Source organism: Helicoverpa zea, chromosome 25 (assembly GCF_022581195.2).
Source record: "Helicoverpa zea isolate HzStark_Cry1AcR chromosome 25, ilHelZeax1.1, whole genome shotgun sequence".
NCBI lineage: Eukaryota > Metazoa > Arthropoda > Insecta > Lepidoptera > Noctuidae > Helicoverpa > Helicoverpa zea.
In genome coordinates this window covers 1,610,549-1,634,923 of record NC_061476.1, presented here as the reverse complement: position 1 = coordinate 1,634,923, position 24,375 = coordinate 1,610,549, and the positions used below count along the sequence as shown (strand labels likewise).

The 24,375-nt window shown below is 37.5% G+C and overlaps 1 protein-coding gene across 4 annotated transcripts in view; it reads left to right on the top strand.

Annotated features, from left to right (window-relative positions):
• The window catches only part of LOC124642567 (microtubule-associated serine/threonine-protein kinase 3), a 91,084-nt gene extending 66,893 nt beyond the window's left edge, over positions 1 to 24,191 (top strand). For 2 of the 4 annotated variants that reach the window (XM_047181008.1, XM_047181005.1), the window contains 26 exons: positions 635 to 753; positions 1,208 to 1,351; positions 1,826 to 1,931; positions 2,570 to 2,769; positions 3,011 to 3,081; positions 3,341 to 3,450; positions 3,784 to 3,901; positions 4,261 to 4,385; positions 4,661 to 4,763; positions 5,208 to 5,365; positions 7,984 to 8,070; positions 8,918 to 9,075; positions 10,423 to 10,607; positions 11,002 to 11,128; positions 11,623 to 11,749; positions 12,450 to 12,551; positions 13,013 to 13,084; positions 13,458 to 13,583; positions 13,992 to 14,089; positions 14,575 to 14,733; positions 15,865 to 15,978; positions 16,751 to 16,999; positions 17,501 to 17,676; positions 17,904 to 18,331; positions 18,754 to 18,900; positions 19,393 to 24,191. In XM_047181008.1, coding sequence (XP_047036964.1) covers positions 635 to 753; positions 1,208 to 1,351; positions 1,826 to 1,931; positions 2,570 to 2,769; positions 3,011 to 3,081; positions 3,341 to 3,450; positions 3,784 to 3,901; positions 4,261 to 4,385; positions 4,661 to 4,763; positions 5,208 to 5,365; positions 7,984 to 8,070; positions 8,918 to 9,075; positions 10,423 to 10,607; positions 11,002 to 11,128; positions 11,623 to 11,749; positions 12,450 to 12,551; positions 13,013 to 13,084; positions 13,458 to 13,583; positions 13,992 to 14,089; positions 14,575 to 14,733; positions 15,865 to 15,978; positions 16,751 to 16,999; positions 17,501 to 17,676; positions 17,904 to 18,331; positions 18,754 to 18,900; positions 19,393 to 19,536 — 3,753 coding nt within the window. In that variant the 3' untranslated portion in view covers positions 19,537 to 24,191. The remainder of the gene's footprint in view (positions 1 to 634; positions 754 to 1,207; positions 1,352 to 1,825; positions 1,932 to 2,569; positions 2,770 to 3,010; positions 3,082 to 3,340; positions 3,451 to 3,783; positions 3,902 to 4,260; positions 4,386 to 4,660; positions 4,764 to 5,207; positions 5,366 to 7,983; positions 8,071 to 8,917; positions 9,076 to 10,422; positions 10,608 to 11,001; positions 11,129 to 11,622; positions 11,750 to 12,449; positions 12,552 to 13,012; positions 13,085 to 13,457; positions 13,584 to 13,991; positions 14,090 to 14,574; positions 14,734 to 15,864; positions 15,979 to 16,750; positions 17,000 to 17,500; positions 17,677 to 17,903; positions 18,332 to 18,753; positions 18,901 to 19,392) is intronic. The other 2 variants (XM_047181006.1, XM_047181007.1) reach the window with 2 other exon arrangements.
• Positions 24,192 to 24,375: the final 184 nt, after the last annotated feature.

Below are 24,375 nucleotides of genomic sequence, written 5' to 3'. Positions count from 1 at the left end.
TTCTTAACCTTTTAGTCATGAGGGACCACTTTAACTAAAGTTTGTCTTGCCGGGGACCACCTCATCGGTTTACCTAAATTAGCACTCTGCTAAGCGCATGTCGGCAGTTGTGTAGGTAAGCAAATGCAAATAAAGAAAAACGTGCCTATGTAGTTTCCAAATGCGCGAGCGAAGCGAGCGCGAAATTTTTATCGGACTTAAACCAAATATTACGTAAATTTTTGTCCAAACGTACTTAACGTTTTGTTTGTTGACAAATGCAAAATTAAGCGCATACAGTTTCTGAATACGCGAGCGAAGCGAGCGCGAAATTTTAATTATTTTTTATTTAAGACTCCAAACCAAAATTACGTAGTGTAGCCCAAACATACATTTTCATGAATGGGGGGACTAGGTACGATACACCCGATATACGTCCATGCGAAAACCCCCGCTCGCAATTATAAGTTAATAAAAATAAAGATAGATAACGTATAGCAACGTCGCGAAGCTAAGCTTCGCGGACCACTTGGAATGCCTCCAGGGACCACCAGTGGTCCGCGGACCACCGGTTAAGAACCACTGCTCTAAATATTCACATAAGCGCAAACCGTGAAACTTGACACAAACAAACTAAAACATACCTTCTTCCCAGGGCATAACGACGGATATCCCTCAGTACATAATCCACAAGCTGGGGTTGTCGCGCGATCCCTTAGCTGAACTACACGCGCCGCCACCGCCGCCGCCGCCGCAGAACACTTCGCCTTCTAAGTGAGTATAGATTGTTTTAGAATTAATACGTAATAAATATTAATGTTTTAATTTTATTCTGAGATGAAGTCGGTTAAAAAAAAAATTGATATTATTTTGTCTCTATGTATAATACTTTTGATTTTATTTTTGTCTTTTCACTGTTAATTTTTATAGAAAGTTAAATGATCGATTTCAATCTTAAATTTTAATTAGGTACCGCTGTCGGAATTGAGTTGTAAATAGGTGTCCAAAAAGGAATAAATGAAATGTCGAAAGAATCTTATATGGTGCCTTGTAGTTATACGACGACTTTCAATAAACTATCTTTAATAAGGGGCTCATATTTTTAATATTTTAACGTCATGTTCTGAAACCTTCAGAAAAGGTTCCGAAATTGATTGACCTATTTACAACTCTTGCAAAGACTATCTCAGGCATTATTTTTTTACTATATTTCATACAATTTCCCCAGGAGTCGCGGGCGGCAGTCCCCGCCCAGCGGACAGGGCTCCAACAGCGCCCCGCCGTCCGAGAACGACTACCACGTCATCAAGCTCATCTCTAACGGCGCCTACGGGGCCGTCTATCTAGTCAAACACAAGCAGACCAGGACTAGGTATGTTGGGCCCTGTTACCTACACTTTCCCAGGAGTCGTAGCCAGTCCCCGCCCAGCGACGAGGACTAGGTACCATATTATGGATAATAAGTATAGTAAAATGTATTGTATGTAAGTATAGGCCAGAAGTAAGGAGAGTTAGTATTATTTGTTGGGGACGGCTTCCAGTTTAACCAGATGCAGCTAACTGCCAGTGTTCTACTTGTAACAACTGCCTATCTGACCTCAACCGAGTTTTACTCAGGAAACTGGATACTCGATGGTAAGACTGGTTGTCAGACTTTTTCGCTTCAAACTAACAGTCGAGATTCGCCAATTTAACGTTACTTCCGAAACATGGAGAAACTCGCCATGACAAAACAATCGTATATATGTTTTTACCTCTTCGTTATGTATAAACATTATTCTTTATGTAGAACAAAAACATCTATTCACAATTATTACAATCATGGATATTTCATTTTAATTTGCAGGTACGCGATGAAGAAAATAAGTAAAAACAACTTGATACTGAGGAATCAGGTGGAACAGGCCTTCGCTGAAAGGGATATCCTTAGCTTTGCCGACAACCCCTTCGTGGTGAGTAGACTATATTCAAATATTATTTTGTGAACAACTTTGTATAGTTTCTACATTTTTCCAAGACTTTAAAAAGTAATGTTACAGCATTAATTAAAAAAAAAGTTACACAGACGTTTAACATGCGTTTGTATTGGAACTTTTCTTAATAAATAGATTTAAAATATATCTAAGACACTGTAGATGAATCATCTTCATTTCAATATGACACTGATTTTGAGAAAATATTTTAGAACAGTCAGCATACTTCGGCAGTTGAAATTATGTTCCCCACAGAGGTTGGCTTAAGTGGCTTTCCACTAGCGCCATACTTGATTTGGCTGCCAGAACACACTTTCCGGTTCGTGGTCAAAATAACTAGCTGGGATTCTAAACTGTGTGGTGTTCTAGAAAGATGAGATTAGTCCCATACTGGCCCTTTTAATTTTAACGACTATCTCACTTAACATCTTACCCCTAGCTCTTAATTCAGGAAAAAAAATCAAATATGTACATTTATTTGCGTAGTTACGATGACGCGTAAGCACGCAAATGTGCAACTAAACTTGTAAATAAATTTTGAAAATATATTCTATTCTGACGACCCTAACATCAAGTACTTTCATAAATTCGATCTTCTAAATGATTCTTCCTTCCAGGTAACAATGTACTGCTCATTCGAAACCAAACGCCATCTCTGCTTCGTGCTAGAGTTCGTAGAAGGTGGTGACTGCGCCACGTTACTTCGCGCGGGCCCCCTGCCGGCCGACATGGCGAGACATTACTTCGCCGAAGCTGTCTTAGCTGTCGAGTATTTGCATTCCTATGGGATTGTGCATAGGGATCTAAAGCCTGATAAGTGAGTATGAGTTAGGAATAAAAACTTGAGCAGGAGTTCAAAGAATGTTCCGGACGAAAATCTAGCTCCATGATCCGGTTATTTATTCCTATGAACAACTTAAAACATAGATAGATAGATAAAACGTTTTTCAGGACAAACACAAAGACACCACAAATAGTTCATAGTTATTCTACTTACGTTTTTGGGGTACGGGAATGGCTTAAAACATATTCTAACTTATCCGTGTTATATTTTTCAGTTTGCTGATCACGGCGACTGGTCATATAAAGCTGACGGATTTCGGACTCAGTAAAATGGGGTTGATGTCGTGTAAGTACTTGCATAAGATTATATTACCTTTTAAGTAGCATCTTGAATTAAATAACATTTTTTTAATTAGTCACTTAAGTATACTTCATGCGCACCGCGCGATTCCTCTTGAATAACCCAGTCATTTAATAACTGCTTTTCATATTCTTTGAAGTTTCGTTGAATTCTGGATACAGCTGGAGCTCGTCACTGAGGCATTGAGGAGTTCTAGTTACGATTCTTAACTTTTACTTAACTACTGCAAAACTAAATATTACAGTGGCAACGAATCTATACGAAGAGTACGCGGATAGAGAAGCGCGTCAGTTCTCCGACAAGCAAGTGTGCGGCACGCCGGAATATATCGCGCCTGAAGTTATATTAAGACAGGTAAGAAACATGTCATAATAATAATTCTGCAAAATGTTTTTTCATTGTTTTACAGCATCTGCTAACATATCAAGGGTTTAACAGACTCGAATAAAATACTTTATCAAAAACCTTAACTAGTTATGCAGTTTTGTAAACTAAAATTTGTATGGCTAAAAATTACCGTTGACATAAGGAAATGTGTAGAAAAAAATGCTGAGGAAACCTGGATTATAAAAGTCAGTCCGCCTTAAGCAAGTGTGGTGATTAACGCTCATACCTTCTCTGTGTGAGAAGAAGGTTATGCCATGTAGTCCGATCAATAGAATCAAAACATCTTGTGAATAATTTCAGGGTTACGGCAAGCCGGTGGACTGGTGGTCGATGGGCATTATTCTGTACGAATTCCTGGTGGGCTGTGTGCCTTTCTTCGGAGATACTCCTGAGGAGTTGTTCGCGCATACTGTCAATGGTGAGAAGGCATAATTTATTTATTGATTAAAAATAAGTATGAGACTCTGAGGGAGCTCGTGGATTTTGAAATAATAAAAAACATATAGTCACATGAACTTACATAAAATTAAATATTTCTTTTACTCATTTATATTCTTGTACGCATATCAATCGCGATTGTCATGCTGTTTGTCCACACAGCAAACAAATTAGATACTTACTTAATTTTAGAGACTAATGCAAAATTTTAGTCATTTTCTAAAATGTTGTTAGTGATATTAGAGGCATAGAATGACCAAGTGTTAAAAATCCATAGTGGCACATGTTGTTTTATTTTAACACCGACTAACAGACACTTATATATCTTTATTTGTACAGATGACATCGAGTGGCCGTCAGAAGAGGATTTCCCCATAGCAGTGGAAGCTCGTGCCATCATCACGGAGCTGCTAGCGCGGAACCCGCGCGACAGGCTCGGCACTGGCGGGACGCATCAAGTTAAGGTAGGCCGCTCTAATAGGACATAATTCTATAACTTAATTATTGAGGTCAATATCGAAGTTCATTCTTAGCGCCCTATTGAAAATGGACGTCGCCCCAATGGAATTTAATTCTTGGCGAACTTCAAAATTTGCCCAAAAAACGACGAAGTTGGCGGATTGAATAGATAGGTGACAATTCGTGAAAAAAGGGAATGTTTTTTTCTGAGATGTGATTTGAGAATGTTTCTATGAGTTTTGAGTCGGTTGATTGTTAATAATCTCAATATTTTACTCAGGATCACGTATATTTCTGTGGCCTGGATTGGAACAACCTGCTGAGGAGAAAAGCGGAGTTCATCCCACAGCTCGACAACGATGAGGATACCAGCTATTTTGATAGTGAGTGCAATTACACTTTATATTTGCTAAAAATTTCATTAGGTTTCCATGTGCTATCCCTACAACTAGCTGCGGATATAAAGTATCTCATAACCATTTAGAAGATTCTTCCCGTGGTATCGTTTTAATGTAAAACTGTCGACAAACATATTAAGCAAGCTGGTGAAAGAACCGAACAACTACGTAGTATGCATTTCATAAGACCCGTCAAACTCCTATTTTCTATGAGGTAAGATATAAATCAGGCGACCGCTGGCTTTGTAAGTGCAGCGTGAAGGAGTATCAGACTTTTACTTACCTAAACCCACCATATTTCTTAAGGAGCCCTTTGTGCATCTGGGCTGCGATAACTCTCAAAAAATCTCGCAGCCTCGGTAGCAATTTCCGATTTAAAGTTAAAATTATCCATTTCCTTACTAAGCCATGTTGTTCTATAATCCCCAGCTCGCTGCGACCGCTACAACCACAGCGAGGTTGACACAGACGAGGCGGCCGAGCCCGCTGAACCGGCAGAAGACGCCGGTCTTTTCGCCGCCTTCTCTAGCACATCACCACAGTGGCGACGCCATTATCACCACTCGTGTGTGGAACATGATTCTAGGGTATGTACTGTATATAATTTCCCATCACTGTTTTGTGGGAAATTCTTTTTAGCGACAAAAAGACGACGGTCTACTGGCGGTCTTCTCTGCAGTCCTGAACTACTACTCGTGTTGCGTACACGATTCCAAGGTTAGTATGATGTACCATTATTTACGTCTAGTCGTAACTTAAAAGTATTATCAACAAAAGTACGCTGGTCTACTGCCGGTCTTATCTTGTGCTACTCGTCAGTGATCACTACAACAAGCCTTTCTTCAACAGGGTTCAAATCGTGAGAAAGTTCTGGCAACTTTATACGACATTCGAAATTAGGAATAAAAAAAAAAATAAGGTTTGACAAAATCATGCTGGTATATGTGGGGATTTCTTTTTGGGAAATATCTTAATTGGCTATCGAAATCAACCAACTCAACTAACCAGGTAAGTCATTTTTGGAGACCCCAGTTCATTTGCCTTCTGGTATTTTATACAAGGAAATGATATTATCGTCTTTTTAAATAAATACAGCTATAATTATAGTATTTCCACATAGTTCCGATGCATCTGTTGTCCTGCACATCTATAAAAGTCTACAGACTAAGGTACCCTAGTATATGCTTTTCCCAATGCCCTAGAACCTTCTAAACTAAACATAATATCACTTTGCACCTATTTCTAGTAGTAATCACGTAGTTACTTATAGATCTAAATAATTATGTTAATTTTGCTTTTAATACTATAAACTATTTCTAAGCATTTCAGTATTATTAGATATAAGCATTACATATAGCGACTGCCATCTAATATACTGCGTATTTCACTTTTTAGACAATCTGTCCTATATAACCTATTCTTATCATATAATACCCTCCGTAAGCGATTGAGAAAAAAAAAATACCAGTACCAGTGTAAATCTATGAAGTAAGAGCAGGTGTGTTTCTCCACGATTTTTTGCAATCACCATCACTCCCAATTGTTCGAAAAATATTATTTTTCCAAATTATTTGTATAGTGGTAATTCTATACTAATTTTATAATGAAGTTTCTTTTGTACTCGAAAGGCTACGAAACCGATTAGAAAAATCATTTCACGGTTAGGTGATCTTCACACTGCCCCGCATCACGCTGCATCTTGCGTGTCGACGCACCTACGCGCGTTCCTGCGGGAGTGCAGATCTGCATCATCGTGCGGGTTTTTCACGCACTCACGCGCGTAGGTGCGTTTTGTAAATTCACGCACAGCGAGTTCCATTTTCAAATATACACGTCACGCCCATTCAAAATCACGCGCGGCACTGCGGGATTCAGTGTGCCATACCTTGCGTCTCGCCCCGCACCTACGCGCGGGGGTGCGTGTTTCTCCGCATGTATGTGCGTGACCCGCATGAACGCGCGTGGATGCATTTTCAGTGTGTTGGACTATGCGTGTTTTCCATACAAACGGAGATATTTCCATACAACGAAAAAAAAAACGCATCCACGCACTACGCTGCATCATGCGGGGCAGTGTGATAATCGCCAAGAAGTTACTCTATCCCTAATATGAAAAGGGCCATATGTAACCCAAGATACTGATAAAATATAGCATATGACAGGCAACATAGGGTATGCGACACAATTTCCACGGGACGCGGGTGAAACCGAAAGGAAAGTACGTAATCTTGAATTCAGTCAGAAATTGATCTCAAATCAAATATTTCCCTTACAATTTTATTCTCGCTCATATTTTTTCCACTAATTTTTGTTGTAATAAAGCGGTCGTCAAACAAAGTGACGATTACGCTATCAAAAATATAAATAGAAGAGGCCTATGTCCAGCTTTGTGGGCAGATCGACGTAACATCACTCTAACTACATATACTATTCGTTGTAACGAAACCATAGCGACTTCTAATTCGACGCCAACGCCATCTAGTTAGAAAATTTGAACTAAGTTTTTTTAACTTTTTTTTTTCAATTTTTTTTGGTGTTTTTATGTTAGGGGTTTTTTTTAAATTGATGCGAAAAATATTTCTGGGTACATAGACTCGTGTATTAATTAGTTACGGCCCATTTAGTGTCGATTAACTTGTTAGGTTAGTTGGAATGCTTTTCATGTAAAGAATTTCTATTGAAGTTTACATTTTTGTTATCGTATATAGCTTATCACTGGGAAATTCTGTGTTTCTGGACTTTTACGACTAGGCTTCCAGAATTTATGTTACGGGAATAACAATTTAATATATTATCACTAGCTTTCGCTAACGGTTTCACCTGCTTCCTCGGGAAACTATTTCCCGTTCCTTGATAAAAGGTAGGCTAGGTTATATATTCTGTATGTTATTCTGATATTAGAGCTATATTATTATCAAGTTTCATCAAAATTCTGCAGTTTTTGCGGGAAAGAGTAACAAACTTACATACAACCTTACAAACTGATGCCGTGACTGACTTCGTACTTAAACTTCAAACTCAAAAGACCTTTACGTTAAAAAATGAACATAAATTATTCGTAATTTGAAGCCTCTCAAAATAAATAAACAAATCATCAAACTTTCCCTAGATTTTTCAACTATCAAAAACACATCATCCTTCTCACTTTTCAGTAGTAAATGTTCGCTTCAAACCTTTTGTTTATTTGCTTATTATTTCTTAACAGAGCACGGATTCGTGGCCGGGTACGCCTGACAGTGCCGGCCCGCCCACCACGCCGACCGCGCCGTTGCATCATCATCCTAAATGCCCGGTAAGTACGGTTTTCAGTATTTTTTTTTATTATTTTTTTTTTTTTCAGGAAACTAGGGCACATAAAGATACAAACACACATGTGTAATACATAACATGATTATGTGTTTATTGAAGGGTAATGTGTGAAGATAGATTTTTTGCTGTCTTTGATTAAAGTATTATGTGATGTTGTCTTTAGAGCGGAGTTTTTAAAGACTATTTCAAAGACGATGTTTAACCTCACATGCGTAAATAGAGGGTCCCCAAATAAAATTGCTAATAGGAATAGTGGGAGAATATTAGTCTGTATGAGAATTAGATACGAATATGAGGTGTTTTTGAATGATATGATCACTTTTTCTTACAATCCCTTCATCCGTCGTGTCGTGGGGAGTAGTAATGGATGAGTTACATAATAAATGTGTGTCATACTAAAACTCACTATGTTCCTTCTTAAGCTCTTTATGTATCAGGGCCGCGGTAACTTTTTCGAACAATCCCGCAGCCCTGACAAGCTTTGGCCCTGGTGGTTCCCGCTGAGGTTGATGACTTCATTAGTGAATAGCTTCCGCCCGCGGCTTCGCCCGCATAGAGTTCGGTTATATCGCGTTTCCAAGAGAATTCTTCAAATGTCCGGGATAAGAACTATCCTATGTTCATTTTCAAGATCAACTCTAACTCTGAACCAAATTTTATTAAAATCAGTTCAGTGGTTTAGATGTGAAAGCGTAACAGACAGACAGACAGTTACTTTCGCATTTATGATATTAGTAGCGATTGCGAGCATTTTGGGGACTGTCTTTTGTAAATTTGCCTACTTTGACTTTTTATCCTTTATCATTGACGAGTTTGTCCCTCATGTACAGATCCTAGGCAGCACATCAACGGCGGAGTCCTCTCAGACGGACAGCGACGACGTGTCCCCGGCGGCGCGGCGCCGCGCGGCGCTGCGGCCGCACGCGCCGCCCCCGCTCGCGCACGCGCCGCTGCTGCCGCATGTGCCGCCTGCACTCGTGCCTAGGCTGTAAGTATATACCGTCCAATGACGATTTCCCTAAAGCCCCCCAGTACACAATGGCCTGTGATGAGCTACGCTTTGCAATGCGCAGTTGTAGGCCACGATCACTTGGTGTTCACACAGTGGCGCATGGCTCATTGCTGCCTGGCAAACCATTTGCGATGGTCGTCGAAGTAATTATTTATGCGACTGTTTATTCATATACTGCACTTATATTTATTATTATTATTTATATTTATTTTACACGCAACACAAAAGTGTACTATCCTCAGCGGCCGGTGACGAACTAAATATTGGCCCATTGTGTAAACACCACAGACCACGCTACGCCACGATTCCTTTGAAGTGTGCCAAAAAAAAAAACCGACAACTTCCCGATAGCACGCCACGATTGACAATTGTCCGCCATCATATACCAATACCCCCCGTACACATTTGTGATGGCGTGTAATGGCCACACATGGGCCATTGTGTACTAGGGGCTTAATTAGATCAGATGTCTGCGCAGAACATATTATAGTGCACAAGCACACATGACTAGCTAAAAACTTCGTCACAAATCCAATATGGCGGCCTCCCCAAGATGGCAGACTGGCTATTTGAAATCCACCCAAATAATATAGGTATTAAATGTAAGAGTTTGTTGAATGGGATGCGAAAAAAATAATCACGTGACCTAAATCCAACATGGCCGCCGTCCCAAGGTGGCGGATTGGCTATTTGAAAAGCCGCCCTATGATTTATGTAGTAAAAAGCTATAACAATTACAAAATAATTTAGACATTTATAGTTATCGGCACGAACCTTGAGCTCTGACCTACATCTGCGCAGAAGTGATTTATTAGCAAAGAACCAATCCCGAGTGACGGCTATGACGCGATGCACTGCGGGCCAGTCACCGCTTTAGCCCGCCCCCGCGCCTCACTTCATACCACAAAAGGGACCCAATAAATTACTTCTGCGCAGATGTAGGTCAGAGCTCAAGATTCGTGCCGATAACTATAGTTCGATGAAAGAAAGCGGGGAGCGTTTTGTCCAAAAAAGTAAAGATTACATAAACTCTCCACGCTTTCTTCTATTTTCTATTTGAATAAGTAACAATACCTTTACGTATCAGACAGGACTTTCATTACATGTATAATCATCGGCAAGGATATTGAGCCCTGACCTTCACCTGCGCAGAAGTGATTTATTGGCTTATTGCCTTAAGTGTACAGTGCGCAAAGCGATCCCCACTCTTCCGCCGAGAGTTCATTATCCGTGCCGATAACTATATGTTCTACAGTACAAAATAAAAACCGACTTCTGGAATATTAAATGTTTCATCTATTAAAAAATCGTCATTTCCCACAGATCGGACATGTCCCGCAAAGACGACACGCACAAGAGCGTGAGCCTCGACAAGCCGGATAAGCCGGACAAGCCCGACAAGCTGGAGCGGCCCGAGAGGCCGGATAAGTCGCGGCCTACGGCTATCGTTGCCAAGTCCATGAGAAGATCCGCAAGCACATCCGGATTGTCGCTGGTTATACATCCAGGTACGTTTGAAGAGAAACGTGAACTATTTAACTGTGAGAATAAATTAAAATAGTCAATAGATTTTAAGATCTATCTTTTAAAAAAGAAGACATTCGATACAATGTGAAGGTACATATGAGATACATACTCTTATGTAACATTTAAATATTGTTTAAAGCATATGATAGTATCAGGTATTACATACGATATTTTAAGCATTAAGGAAGTCTAAGTCATTTTTTTTAATTTCAATTAGGTATACCTACGCTCTTAAGCGTTAAGCTAGTTCCATGATTCCAAAAAGGGGGTCTCATGAACTCCATGGACACTAAGAAAAACTACAGTTGTCTAAAGTAATTTTCAAGCTGCGTTTTTTGTTCTGATCGTGCTAACAATATTATGTCATTTTCTCAGCAGATGACAGCACACTCAGCATAGGCGCTGGGTCGCCGTGCGCCGGCAACACGTCGTCCACTAACTCTTCGAGAGATTCGTCTCCTTGTCGTGACCCACCCTCACCCTTCGCGTTGCCGAGCCACTCGTGAGTATACTTACCTTAAAAAAAAAAACACTTTTTTTCCGATGGTAAAAATCATCAAATGACCCCTCCCGCTGTGGGTTAGCAGCGGTGAGGGAGTGTCGGACTTGCTCAGTAAAAACAGTCGTGTTCCGTCGTAGGCCTTTTATGTACCAGGGCCGCAAAAACACCTAAAATAAATATTAAGGAGATTACATTAATTTCTTATCTGCTTAAAAGAGATTTTTCCTTTTGTCGTGCAAACAGTTAGTGGTGAAGCATTTAATTTTGCAGTATATAAAGGCACGATTTATTGTTGACTACCACTACACCACACGACAATGACGACAGAACAGCAGAATATTTTGGACTTGGTTCCTAAAACGATTGATTTCCTAAGTAAAGTTGGTAAAGAGGCTTCCGCACATTCGTACACAGTAGTACTGATTAAGTAACGTAATGTCGATGAAGTTTTCCCTAAGTTATATTTTTTTAAGTAATTTATTTTTATAATCCAGATTGATCCAGTCTTCCAAGCCGCCCATAGTGGTTCGTCGCGGCCCCCGCGGCTTCGGCTTCACGATACACACAGTGCGAGTATATTATGGAGATACTGACTACTATACTATGCATCATTTGGTCTCGGTATGTATTATTATTTGGTTTTTAAAAACTGTTTTTATGAAAAAAAAGTAGCAAGGTAAAAATTACTAGATATGAGTAGTCACTAAACTGAAACTAAACAAAATGTGACTGATGTACGCATGTAAATAAAACGGTGATTGAATTGATCAAGTTATTGTTGTTACATTGAAGTTTTGTTTTTTATTTTTTAATATTTAATTTTTAACTATAGTTCATCAATTTTTTTATTGTTATGTAATTAAATGCGTATTCCAATGGATTACAGATTGTTTGCTCATCAAAATTACTTGACACTAATAACATGTTTTTTATTCGCAATAATAAATAAGTGCTCAGTAATCCAGTAATCAGCACGTTTATTAGTGAAACGTAGTCAAGTTTTCAAATATAATTTATATGGAATAATAAAATAATAAAATAAATAAAGAGGAAAACTTTGTTTGTTTGTTTGGTTGTAATGAATAGGCTCAAAAACTACTAGACAGTTTTTAAAAATTCTTTCTCCATTCGAAAGCTACATTATCCATGAGTAACATAGGCTATATTTTATCCCGGTACGGGCAGTAGTTACCACGGGACGCGGGTGAAACCGCGGGAAAACGGCTAGTATGGAATAAAAAATGCTTATTTATCAGTCACATTTCTATATAAGAAAATTAAAAATGAATGATATAATAATGATATTATTGTATGTTTGTAGGCTGTCAACGAGCAAGGCGCGGCGTGGGCGGCCGGGTTACGAGCCGGCGATCTTATAACGCAGCTGAACGGTGAATCCGTACAGGGATTGTTGCATACACAGGTACGTTATAACAAATATTTTAGTCGTGTGAAGACTTAGTAATAAATAAAAAATAAGGTTCAAACCAAACTGACTATCAGCCGCCGAAAGTCAGCATCTATGCATAGTACGCATAACGTATGGTCGGTTAGATGTGAACGAAAAAGTGAATATATGTGGAAATATAATAAACTGTAACGTTCGCTCACATTCGGTGGGCAATCAAACTGACAATCAGTTTGGTTTGAATACAGCCTAACCTCCCCACTCAGAGACGTTTAATGGTTGCTTAAGCCATTCCTTAGTGAAGGACTTGTATGACAACTAAGGACTGACCTAAGAAATCATTAAATGTCTCTGAGTGGGGAGGTAAGAGTTGTTCACTAATGAGCTTGATTTCTTTCGGTATTGTCATAATCACTTATGCTACCGTACCGTATTCTTTTAATGGTTTTCTTTTAACCAATGTTGTGTTTAACCAGGTGTTGAGATTGTTGCTGGCTGCTCCTCACGCTACACTGCGAGCTACGCCCTTGGATCAAACTACCATACAGGTGATTTTTATTTACACTACATCTTTAACAATAACCTAAAGTAGAATTACTGATAAATAAATAAATAAATGTAAATGAATGTTCTTATTGAAGATTTTGAAAAGAAGTTAGAGAAGAGGTTACATTTTTATAAGACATTGACAGGTGCGCGTTTTGTTACCTTTTGTTTCGTTGTTTGAAAAGTACTGATTTATCAGATCATTAATTTGAATGAGCAATTTTTCATAGTTTTTTTATTCGACTTTCCAAAAGAGGACTCTCAAATTTTTCTTAGAGAATGTATATTTTACCTGTTCTACAATAAGTCTACATATTTTGAAATGATGTTATTAATGAATGCCAATTTAATAATAATATATATGAATGTCCTCAGGCGGGCGGTCGTCGCCGCGCATGGTGCGGGCGCCGCGCCACAGCGCCGCCGCGGCCGCGGCCTCGCCGGCGCTGCTCGCTGTTCCGCAGGATATCCACCAAGAGAGCCTCGCAGGAGATGCATCAGGTATGTGGAATATGCTTATGTATTCAATAGTGTAGTTATAGTTGACAAGTGAGACGGCAACAAGCTCATTAAGATGGGTATTGTGTGATAATCAACTCCGTACTCGTAAAAATTATGAATAAATTTTATAATGTAAATCTCATACTTAATTAATCGCCTAAAGATACCAAAGTAAATATCTATAGCCTTGATTTAACCGTTTATTTGTTTTTGTTTTTTTTTTTGCAATGATTCTTCAATGATCAGTGACATAAATTAACTGTTTCTTGAGGAATAAATATGGCGGTGTATCATATTTTATGTACTGTTTCGTTATTCAAAACGAAAAATATCCTTTAGATAAAATCTGGAAATTGAAAAATCAGCCCTTATTCCATAATAATAATACTTGAATAAACTTGTACACAGATGGTATCAAGCGGAGAAATAGCAGGCGTATCAGCGACACCAGCCACCCCGGCCGCAGACAGTCCTCTACATACCACTACTACCACTCACTACCAGCGGTAAGTCTACCACTTTCACTCACACCTCTTGGGGTTACACCACGGAGGAAAGAAAGATGAGCGGAGATTCCATAAGGCGATAGGCGGGTAGGTTAGATGCCCTAGAAGGGCAGATCTTACGGTGGGTCATAACTAGAATGATTTGTAACGATTGAACTAATGAGGCGTTCGGGTTGTTGAACATGCATATAGTATATGTATATATCTCAGATGGGCGGAAAAATGGGCGGAATCCAAAAAAGGCGTAGCCACTCATTTGTCGTCCTCCGAACACTCGCACTTTTGCGAGATTTTCCGTTATGACATCTCCGCTCGTCATTTAGGTTTCCATGAGTAACACTGGTGATGTCTGTGCTGTCCAATGTGCCCTGACACCTGCACTTTCCAAGAAAGACAGGACAGTTGTGTAGAACTTGGTATTTTTTTAATGTTTGGATATATATATTGGAATAATTCTGTTCTAAATGTAACAATTTTCCTTCCAGTCCATCATCTCTCCACGGTCTCAAACACAAGTTAGTAGCTGGCGGCGCAGTAGGCACGGCAGGCGAAGTACGTCGGGCTTCACTACAGCATATGCCTCTGTCTCCACTCGCTAGGACGCCGTCACCTTCACCGCAGCCACAACCAGCCTCACCCACCAGGTAACTGGTATACTGGTTATGTAGGAAAAATAGGCACCCACGTCCCGGGAGATCCAGTGTCGGCAACGAGGAAAAAAAGTAGCCTAATTGTTTTTTCTCAGGGTGTAGACTGTGTGCTTTCCAAATTTAATTTAAATCGGTTCAGTTTTTTTTTTCTAAAATAGGTTTAAAAAATAAATCTGAAACGGGAAAAATTATACCTGCAAAACCGTTCAGTGAAGTGATTTACTTTTTATCTAAAAGTTAGGGCGTTTTAAACAATGACTCAAGAAAATTAACTATTTCTTGCGACAGCCATATTATGTTTATGCCATAATTCAAAAATATCATTGGGTAAAACCATAGTCACTATGACCATATCATCTGGAAATGCTTTCTCATGGGAAATTATATGTGTTCGTCTTGTGTATTGTCTTGTGTATTTGTCTTTGTTTAACGAATAAATTCTATGCGCATGAGTGACTAATACAAAACACTTCAGTCATTTCAAATATTTTCTCAGTTAAAACAGTTTTTTCTAACAATGTAACTTGTCACTTTTTGTACCAAAATTTTGGATATTGTGAAACGAGGTTAATATTTTCAGAATTAAGTGTCTTATAATAAAATCATTGTTTTTTATTAAACAATGATTTTATTTTTGAAATTTAAAATTAAGTTATTGTATTTCAATTATAGTCGCGCGGAACTAGTTGGCCGCGCCTTAGGTATGTGAGCGGTGGGGCGGAGAGGCGAGGGGGGCACTTGTCTGTCACTTGTGGCATGGCAACACACGTTGACAGTTCCGGCTAGTTGACACAAAACTCAAACTCAAAAATGTTAATTCATATTAGGCTGATAAATCAGCGCTTTTTGAACGTCAAAAACAAAAGACAGCCCCTAAAACGCCCGCCCTTTACCACTTCTAATGAGTTTTTGCTGGGAAGAAGAAGTGGCGCAACAAACTCCCCAGCAACACATGTCTGTCTGTAGGTTATTTCGTAGCTCATTTATTTGATTGAAAAACAAGAGGTTGCACAAAAAGTTTTGTGTTAATTTTGAGAATCCCTAATGCCTGTAAAAAAGTCGCCTCGTTACACAATAACCTAATATAAACACACATCATTCATCATCTCACGTTACCCCGCGTAGTCGTTGCGAGGCGCGCAGCCCGTCGCCGCTGGCGGTGCGCGAGTGCGGGCGCCGCGCCTGGCCGCGCCGCGACCCCGCCTCGCCGCTGCTCAGGCGGGCGCTGTCACCTGACAGGTATGATCTAACGGTCGTATACAGTGTGTGTCGTACCTAATCACATATACTTTATGATATTCTATAGCGAATTGTAAAAAAAAAACATAACGTAATCCATTCAGTGGTTTAGCCACAGGTGACATTTTTCCGTTTCCGTAATTATTTTTACGTTTTTTATTTTTTTTCTTTGTGTTAATCGACATATATTAACCAATAAACGTATTTAATTTAATGTAATTAGGTACGACAACTGTGCTACATATCTGTTGATTTGCTATTGTTTGAATGTAGTATTTGATATGTATTTTATAAGACTTATAAAGAAACTACACATGTAATAATTAGCTGTTTGAATTGAAATTGAAACAACTCGTTTTATGATCATAATGTATAAACTTCGATAAAAGGAAAATTGAAGCTACAATTTCGTTCCACGCGTATGCCGTGTAAATTCCACCTTGAATTTGATACATGTCTGTGCTTAGCTTTGGTAAAAAAAATATGCAAAATATTCTATTACTTTTTTATTTATGTTTAATGTGTCCATCATGTGTACATTGTATGTGCTTCAAACATTTTGTGTTTAACGCATGCTGATCATTTTCATGTCAGTTTCATTATTATTTTCACGTCAAAATTTTACGTTATTTTTAATCTCCGAGGAGGTTCTCAATTTGGATGTTTGTTGTATTTTTTTTTTGTATATCTAGTACTATGCTAAAGTATATGTTCTACTGTAGGAATATATAAACCCACATTTTTGTATCATACCCTCCAACTACAATTACAGACTACATCCCCGTTCAGCGGAATCGAAATGCTCAATCTCCCCGCTCTGCTGTGGCGGCGCTAGCGTCGCTACGACCGGCGCCGGCGCCACCGGAGCCCGACGCGGCGTGGTGTGGCGAGCCGCCGCCCCCGCCCCGCCGTCGCCAACGCCTCCGCCCCCGGACAAGGGGGATGATGCGTCTGCTCCATTGCCCCGGATAGCTGAGGAGAAGGACTCGCCTACACATCATGCTAGGAACTTGCCTAATAGGTATGTGTTTTTTATTCGAAGTCCAAAGTTTGTTATTATCAATAAAAAAGATACAATACAGGTTCTTATGAAAAGTGAAGCTAGTTACACGCTTACAAGGAGTTGGTCACATGGAAAAGGACCGGCAAGAAAGTGTATGGACACTCTTTTAAAAAACAGGCTTCTTTAAAATGCAAAGAAACTAATTTGTCAGATAAATGACAGCTTTTAGTTGCCAAGTTTAGGATTTACAATAAGTCATTTGTGACTAAACTAAACATATCCAACAATACAGATTGATGCACTCCAGTTGACAAGGAGAGATAGATGGAAAAATATAAAATATTTTTCTTATTCTTCTGAATTAGTTTTTAGTTCTCGCAAATCAATCTCGTAAACAATCAGCTATGTAACCAGCCGTAAGTGATATTAAAGTGCCGTTTAAAGTATTTAGAGCTTAAACTACTACTAATGCATATTTGGAACCGTTAACCAACCTCTAACAAACCAGTCATCCCCTAGGACACCAGCCAAGCAATCCACCCCCAGTATCTTCACGTCATCCCCTAAGACGAGCCTGGACAAATCCGCATTCGATACATCGGCATCATTCGCTTCTCTATCGTTATCCGACGAATCATTTATCGATACTTCTGTCGATTTATCGAACTTGGACACCTCTAGAGAAGGCTTTTTGGGTAAGTAACGCTTTTTGTAATTTTAGTATAGTTTAATAGTTGCAATGTAGTAAGAAATAATGCATAGAAATTGCCCCAGCGTCCAGCAGTTTTGAAATGCCTCATTCGATAAATATTTTTTTTGGACTCCAGATATGTATATGGAATTGGGATCCCCCATAAACGTATTATACTTCATAATCAACAAATAAAAATATTTTTCAACAAATAACATTAATTACTTATAGATGACAGCCGGGCCAGCACAGAATCTAGCATACTCATCGAAGAAAAGACTAAGAAACCCCCACCACCACAAGAACCGACCCCACCAGTTGAAGTCCAAACGAAAGCCCGAAAGAAGTCGGACTCAAGCCTCAAAGATGAAGACTTGAAGTCCAAAGAGAAACAGAAGTTCAAGCAAGACAAACCAGAGTTGAAGAAACAAGAATCTTTAGCAAGAATGGAGGAGAATAAAGAATATTCTGCTGTATTAAAAGAAGAGAAAGTAAAAGATAAAGTGATGGAAAGAACGGGGTCTATCAAGAAGGTTGAGAAGCAGGAGAAAGATAAGAAATTGGAGAAGGAGAAAAAACAAGAGAAGGCAGAAGCTAAGAGGAGCGAATCTGTTAAGAGGATCGAGTTGAAGAAGCAGGAGTCTGTTGACATGATTAAGGTAGTTATAACTTTCTGTATTTAAAACTTTCAACCCCCGACCCAAAAAGAGTTATGAGTTGGATAGCTATGTGAGTCTTTCTGTAGGACCTTAGCTTTTAAACGGAGTACTCGTTTTGTATATGATTTTTAATATCCTAAGCATTTTGTTAGTTTTGGATTTGGTCTGTAATAATTATCAAAGTTATCACTGCCATACCATATTTTACCCGTAACTTTGACCAATTAAAGTATCTTCTAATATTGTTGTCGTCGATCACATTTTTGGCTGCAACGGGAACTACCCTCTTATGTCATTGCCGTTGACAGTAACGCTCACCACCAACTCACTAACGGACATGCCAATCTATAATCAGCTAAAAACAATTTTCCACCTTATGTAAAAACTACCCATCTTAACATACTCCACATTTGCTTCCACAGTCACCAGAACCGCTAGAATCTGAAAGCCGCAGCAAGAATAGCATGGTGAGCAAGTTACTCGGCGTGATGGGACGCAAGGGCACCCGCGACAGAGATGATGATGACCACAAACCCAGCAAGAAGGCTGATAAGCATGCTAAGAAGAAGGTTAGTTCTGGTTGAGTATGTGCCTAGCCTTTTCGTTGTCATCAAACTTTATTTTATCAATGTATGGGGTTCTTCTTAAACAAAGAAGAAATAACCGTTAATCACCACGTTTTATTGATGCAGATTTTAAAGTCCAGGTTTTCAATAGATGTTATCCTGCAACTTAAGTCGATTAGTCGTAACCAAAATTTAGAAATTACATATGTATAACTTAAAAAGTAACTTTGTAAGGTAAGTTGCCTGGCCTGGCATTGAACTTGTACATGGTACTTGAGAGGCAGGTGTTTGAACAACAAGACCACTACTTACCTATTACACAGCCTCGTTCTACGAAATACTCAGAATTTTTTACAAGCCTTTACTTTGGCCCAAATTCACTGACAACACAAACATCAGTTATGTTTTTCAAGTAAACAGTTTTTTTACAAAAACGTGCGTTTATGTAATCATTGAATATAGACCTTCGTTTCACTAGGTTATAAATATTTTCAGAGTGGCAGCCTCCCCCCTCAACCACAGCAACCACCAAAACCGGAGCCAACTCCTCAAGAAAAACCCTCAGAAAAAGAGACAGACGACAAGAGAAACAAGAAAACCCGCGGCCGAGCGTCTAGCTCATCATCCGGAGAAAAGTAAGACAAACATACACAGTTTGTACAAGTGCGAGTGAGATGGACATAGTTATCGCAGTTACGTCTTGGAATTTTTGAAAGTGTAAAAGAGAAGTACTTTTGTGTGAGTGAGAAGTTAGTTTGTTCGGGCACTAGACTTATGTGGACCTAAGAAGTGCAAGTGAGATAGACTTTCGCTGTCAAATTTTAAGCTTAGTCATGAAGTTAAGTAATATAGTGAGGTCGCGTTATAGATGGGTGGGGGTTAGGTCAACTATCGTATTTTTAGAATGTGGTTAGCTTTGCTTGATTGTAAATACAGGATGTGTAAATTAAGAACTTTTCGAAATGACGTAAATCTGTCTATTGCCTTGGTTTTTTCTTCGAAATTAACTTTCTTGTGCCTTTGCTGTACGTAAAAGGAACTATTTAAAATTTTCTTCGATTAAGGCATTATTAATCTATTTGATCTCATTGAAATCAAGCGGCAATAGTCCGTATTTATGTCCATACATTGTAAAAAACACAAGTTTATTTCTCAAACATCCTGTATAATAATAAGTTATCATCACGACTGCTTATAAATGGGGTGTAAGCAGCACTCAAGCTCGCGAGACAAGTAGTGAGACGTAGGTTAAATATATAAAACGGTAATGTGTCTACTAAATGTTTTACTATTGTTCGTGTAAGCTGGTTTGGGGGTAGATCGACATTTTTCTCAGACTATGTACATAGTAGGTAAACCAAGGCAGAGATTCAGACATTTTTCAGACTAATTTTAATTCAAAATAGACTAATAATTATGATTTTTACATCAAACTTCCATAATGTATTTTTCTACTAAACTCTGACCAATTTTTCAATAAATATGAAAATAAGTGTTCTGCATCTTGATTTTGGAAATACAAGTTCATTCTCTTCGAATCGGTCTTTAATAAGAGTGTGGTTGCTCTGCCTTTTAAACGTAATTATTCTAGTATAAAAAAAAGTTTTAGAATATGTCGAGCTATCAAAATATACTTATGAAGGTTTAATAATATTTCAGAACCTATTAAAAAATAACCTAAAAAGTTAGCCAAAAATCTAGCTGAAATTTATTTAAATCTTAATTAAACTATTAGATAAATGCCTAAAGAAACTATTGGACTGCTTTTTAGGTGTCAAAATATGTATAGTAAACGATTAGACTTCTGCCTATGATGTCTTGAATGTTTTTGGGAAAAAAGAAAGGTAGAAGTAATATGCACTTGATTATACATATTTTCTTCTTTTTGGACTTAAAAAAATATATATTCTTCATATTATGTGAAAGAATAATAAATATTTTTTTCTTCTATTCAAATTATTTTGCTTACATGATTCCAAAATTTTAAATTGAAAGTATTATTAAAAATTCATAAGCGAATCAAACCGGCGTTCGGTGTTGTGATTGATAAAAATACTAAATAAAATAAAAACTATTTGTTAAATGAGTAAGCTTTCTTTAGACTGTTCATAGCGTTTAAATAGATAGTTGATTATAATATGGACTTTAGATTGTCAGTCGTGTTAGCCGCTTTGGGGGAGCGCATGTAATGTATATTTTGTCTTTTACAAAATATTTCATTTTAAATACAAACCAACTGATTGATTCTAAATTATGGAATCAGGCGTTACTTTGTGAAAATTCATGACATAAAATATGTACGTTTTGCGCCCCTTGGACTCAGTCGAGTCAATATCTCCTGAAAATGCTCGGTGGAGGGGCGAAACACTAGTCTAGTACTTATTCAAAGCTTGGATTAACTGTTACGCAAAAATTAACGCTACATATTTTTGAAAATATTTTACGCTTTTATTCTATTTTATCGGATGGCTATGTGCCTACTTTTTTAGTAAATGATTTGAAGCATCGATTTCATACTTCTACTCTCAATTCAAGATGGCGCCCTCCAAAGTGTTGCCAGCACGATGTTTAGCCGCGATTAATTATTTTATGTCGCTTTTCAGTATTACAAAGTAGAGGCGTTGATAAAAATTACAAAAAAAGAAAGTTTTATTTTAACTTTTATTTTAAAATAAATTAATACTATTTTTAAAAAGGTTTGTTCGCGCACTGATGTAATTGTCATTTGTCTTGTGTAAGTTTTTAATTAAATCTCATTTTTTAGTTTTAGTTTTTAGCTTTTAGTGTTGTATTTTTTTAGGCTTTAGTTTTGTCCTGTTCGATGGTTTGACGCTTTTCTGTACATAGTTTTTACTTTCCGAATTATTGGAGATCAGCCAGAAATGTTTTATTAACAATAATTGATTTTTGGAAGCATTTTATTTGGCAATGAAACGTCAAGTCACAACTCAATGATTTATCAAATATAGTATTTAAAATTACTAAACATATACTATTATTGTTTTGTCAGTACTCCTGTAAAACTCTTTTATAAGCGATATGTAAAGTGTCAGTCTCATCTTAACAGGACATTGTGACGTATGTGATATATTTTATAAAAACTATTTCTTTTAGCGTCTCTTGTAATGCAATATTTTTTTATTACCGTTTTTAGTTTTGTAGTTCACGTGTTTTGTTGTGTACATGAATTAATAGGAATATTGTTTTAAACATATATTTTTTTAAAATAATTTTGAGAGAGTTTTTTACTCTCTATATTGTTTATGAACCTTGTGGTCAATCGCATTGCTTAAATTAGTTATGATAAGCATTTGTAATCTTGATTATTGTATTGTAATGCATATCTATGAAAAACTATTCTTAATTTTTGTACACAGCAAAATACTGTCATGTTTTTTTGCGTTTTTCTACTAATTTGTATTTATAATACCTAGCATTATTATTTCATTAACATTTTCAGTTAAACCTAAATAACTCATTAACGAATTTATAACTATCTTTCCCTGTTGAGGGGTTAATTTCAAAGTTAGTCAACATTCCATTAAGTTAATATCTGTGCCATACAAGCCTCTTGTTTAACATCATTGTTTTACGCAGATTGTAACTTTAAACAGATTTTTAATTAATTGCCAAAAACTATTATGAATTGTATACGAAAGTTTTTTTTCACATGAACTACCAAAATTACTAAGTAACGTAAATTCATCAGACTAAGAGAATCCATACACTGTAAAATTGTAGTCGGCCGACTACTTTTTCGAGCTCATACATCAAATAGAAATGAATGGTGGAAAGCACATAACGACTTTCTTGTCGTCCCACTGTTTAATGTGCAGTGTGTTGGTACTCTTACTGTTAAAGTTACAATCTGTCTAAAACATAAATGCCAATTAATTACAAATACTAATGAACCATCTTCATTGAGGTCTTAATAACCGTCTTCCTAATTGAAATGTAATGTTGAAAGTTTTAATTCTGTTGTCAAAGTAATTAGATCATCCATTTATTTATAATATTAATAATGTTTACAACTTGCTTAGTTAAAGCAAAAGCGCTTTGCAAAGATACAAATTCGACTTAAGATAATTTTAAAACAAAGTGAAGCTAATAATTTTAAAATTTACAAATTGTATTAAATTTCTTTTTAACGATAAAATCAAAACATTCCGTCAAAATGTAATCGCGATTTGAGATAAATTATTTCTGTTTTTAATAATGTTTTGATTGTAAATACTTATATAATTTAATGAATTAATGTCTATGGATGGACTACTTGTCTATGTCTTGTACGTTTGCAAGAACGAATAAGTGCTCTATCCATGTTTCATGTCAGAATTACAGTTTATGGATAAAACAACGAAAATCCTAGGCTTTTTTTTAAATAAATTGGTGTTAGTTTATAGCTTTTTAAATAAAATACAAAGTACACTGAAATGACTGCAAAAATAGAAAAGATTTATACATAGTTTTCTTTGTCTAAGTGTGCGCTTCAACTATAAACTAATGTTGGAAAATGTATTATTAGTTCTGATTGAAACTAGCCTTTTATCAATTTTTAACAAACCAATATTGATAATAAGGACAAAGTTGTAAGTAAGATCGTTGTAAAAATGCTTTTTGGACTTCACTTGAGACGAATTTTGTTATAAAATATTGTTTGTAATACTCATCGGTTAATTATTTGTAAATTAAAAACTAAAATTAGTTTTTTTTTGCATGGTAACACAGGGTTCAAATACGATTACCCATAAAACGTTAATTTCGCGCGCTATGAGCAATTAATTATTGTGGCAACTATTTTTTTAAATGGAGACCAAAATGTAACAATGAATTTTTTGTAGATTCTTGTGCATATTGTATGTATGTATAAATTGCTTTCGGGACCACGAATTTGAAAAGTATATTGTTTGATTAAATCATTATTTCGTAATTAGTTGTATGAAAGCAATCTACATTGTTACTTTGGAATTGAGCATGCTTTATGAGCAGCTTTGCTCTGTACGAGCAGATGTAGCGAGCATGTTCATAAGGGCCGGCGCACATGATCGACCAGTCGCTCGTGTGTCGCCTCCGTTAGTATAAGTTCACATTTTAATCTTCATGTAATGTGTAGTCTGCCATACAAAATAAATTGTACTTCAGTAATTAGTTTAAATTTAAACTAGCGTATAAAATGTTAAATGTGATTTATAAATAAACGAGAAATATGTTTAGCGAAGAAATATTTTCTCTAGTGTAACGATGTGTATGAATTGAACGGATACTGAAATAAAGTCATGAATTAACTGTTCTTATTTATTGTTTTTTTGTGGGCTATGCCCGTATAATTCTTAGGGTCAATTCCCACTGAAAGAGCAGCGGCCGCAAATGCAAGTGATTGAGCGCGAGCGCGGCGGGCCGCGGGGCGCCGCGCTGGGCCGCGCCGCGCCGCGCTCTTACATTGTCCGTGCTCTTACGGCCGCTGCCGGCCGCTGTTCT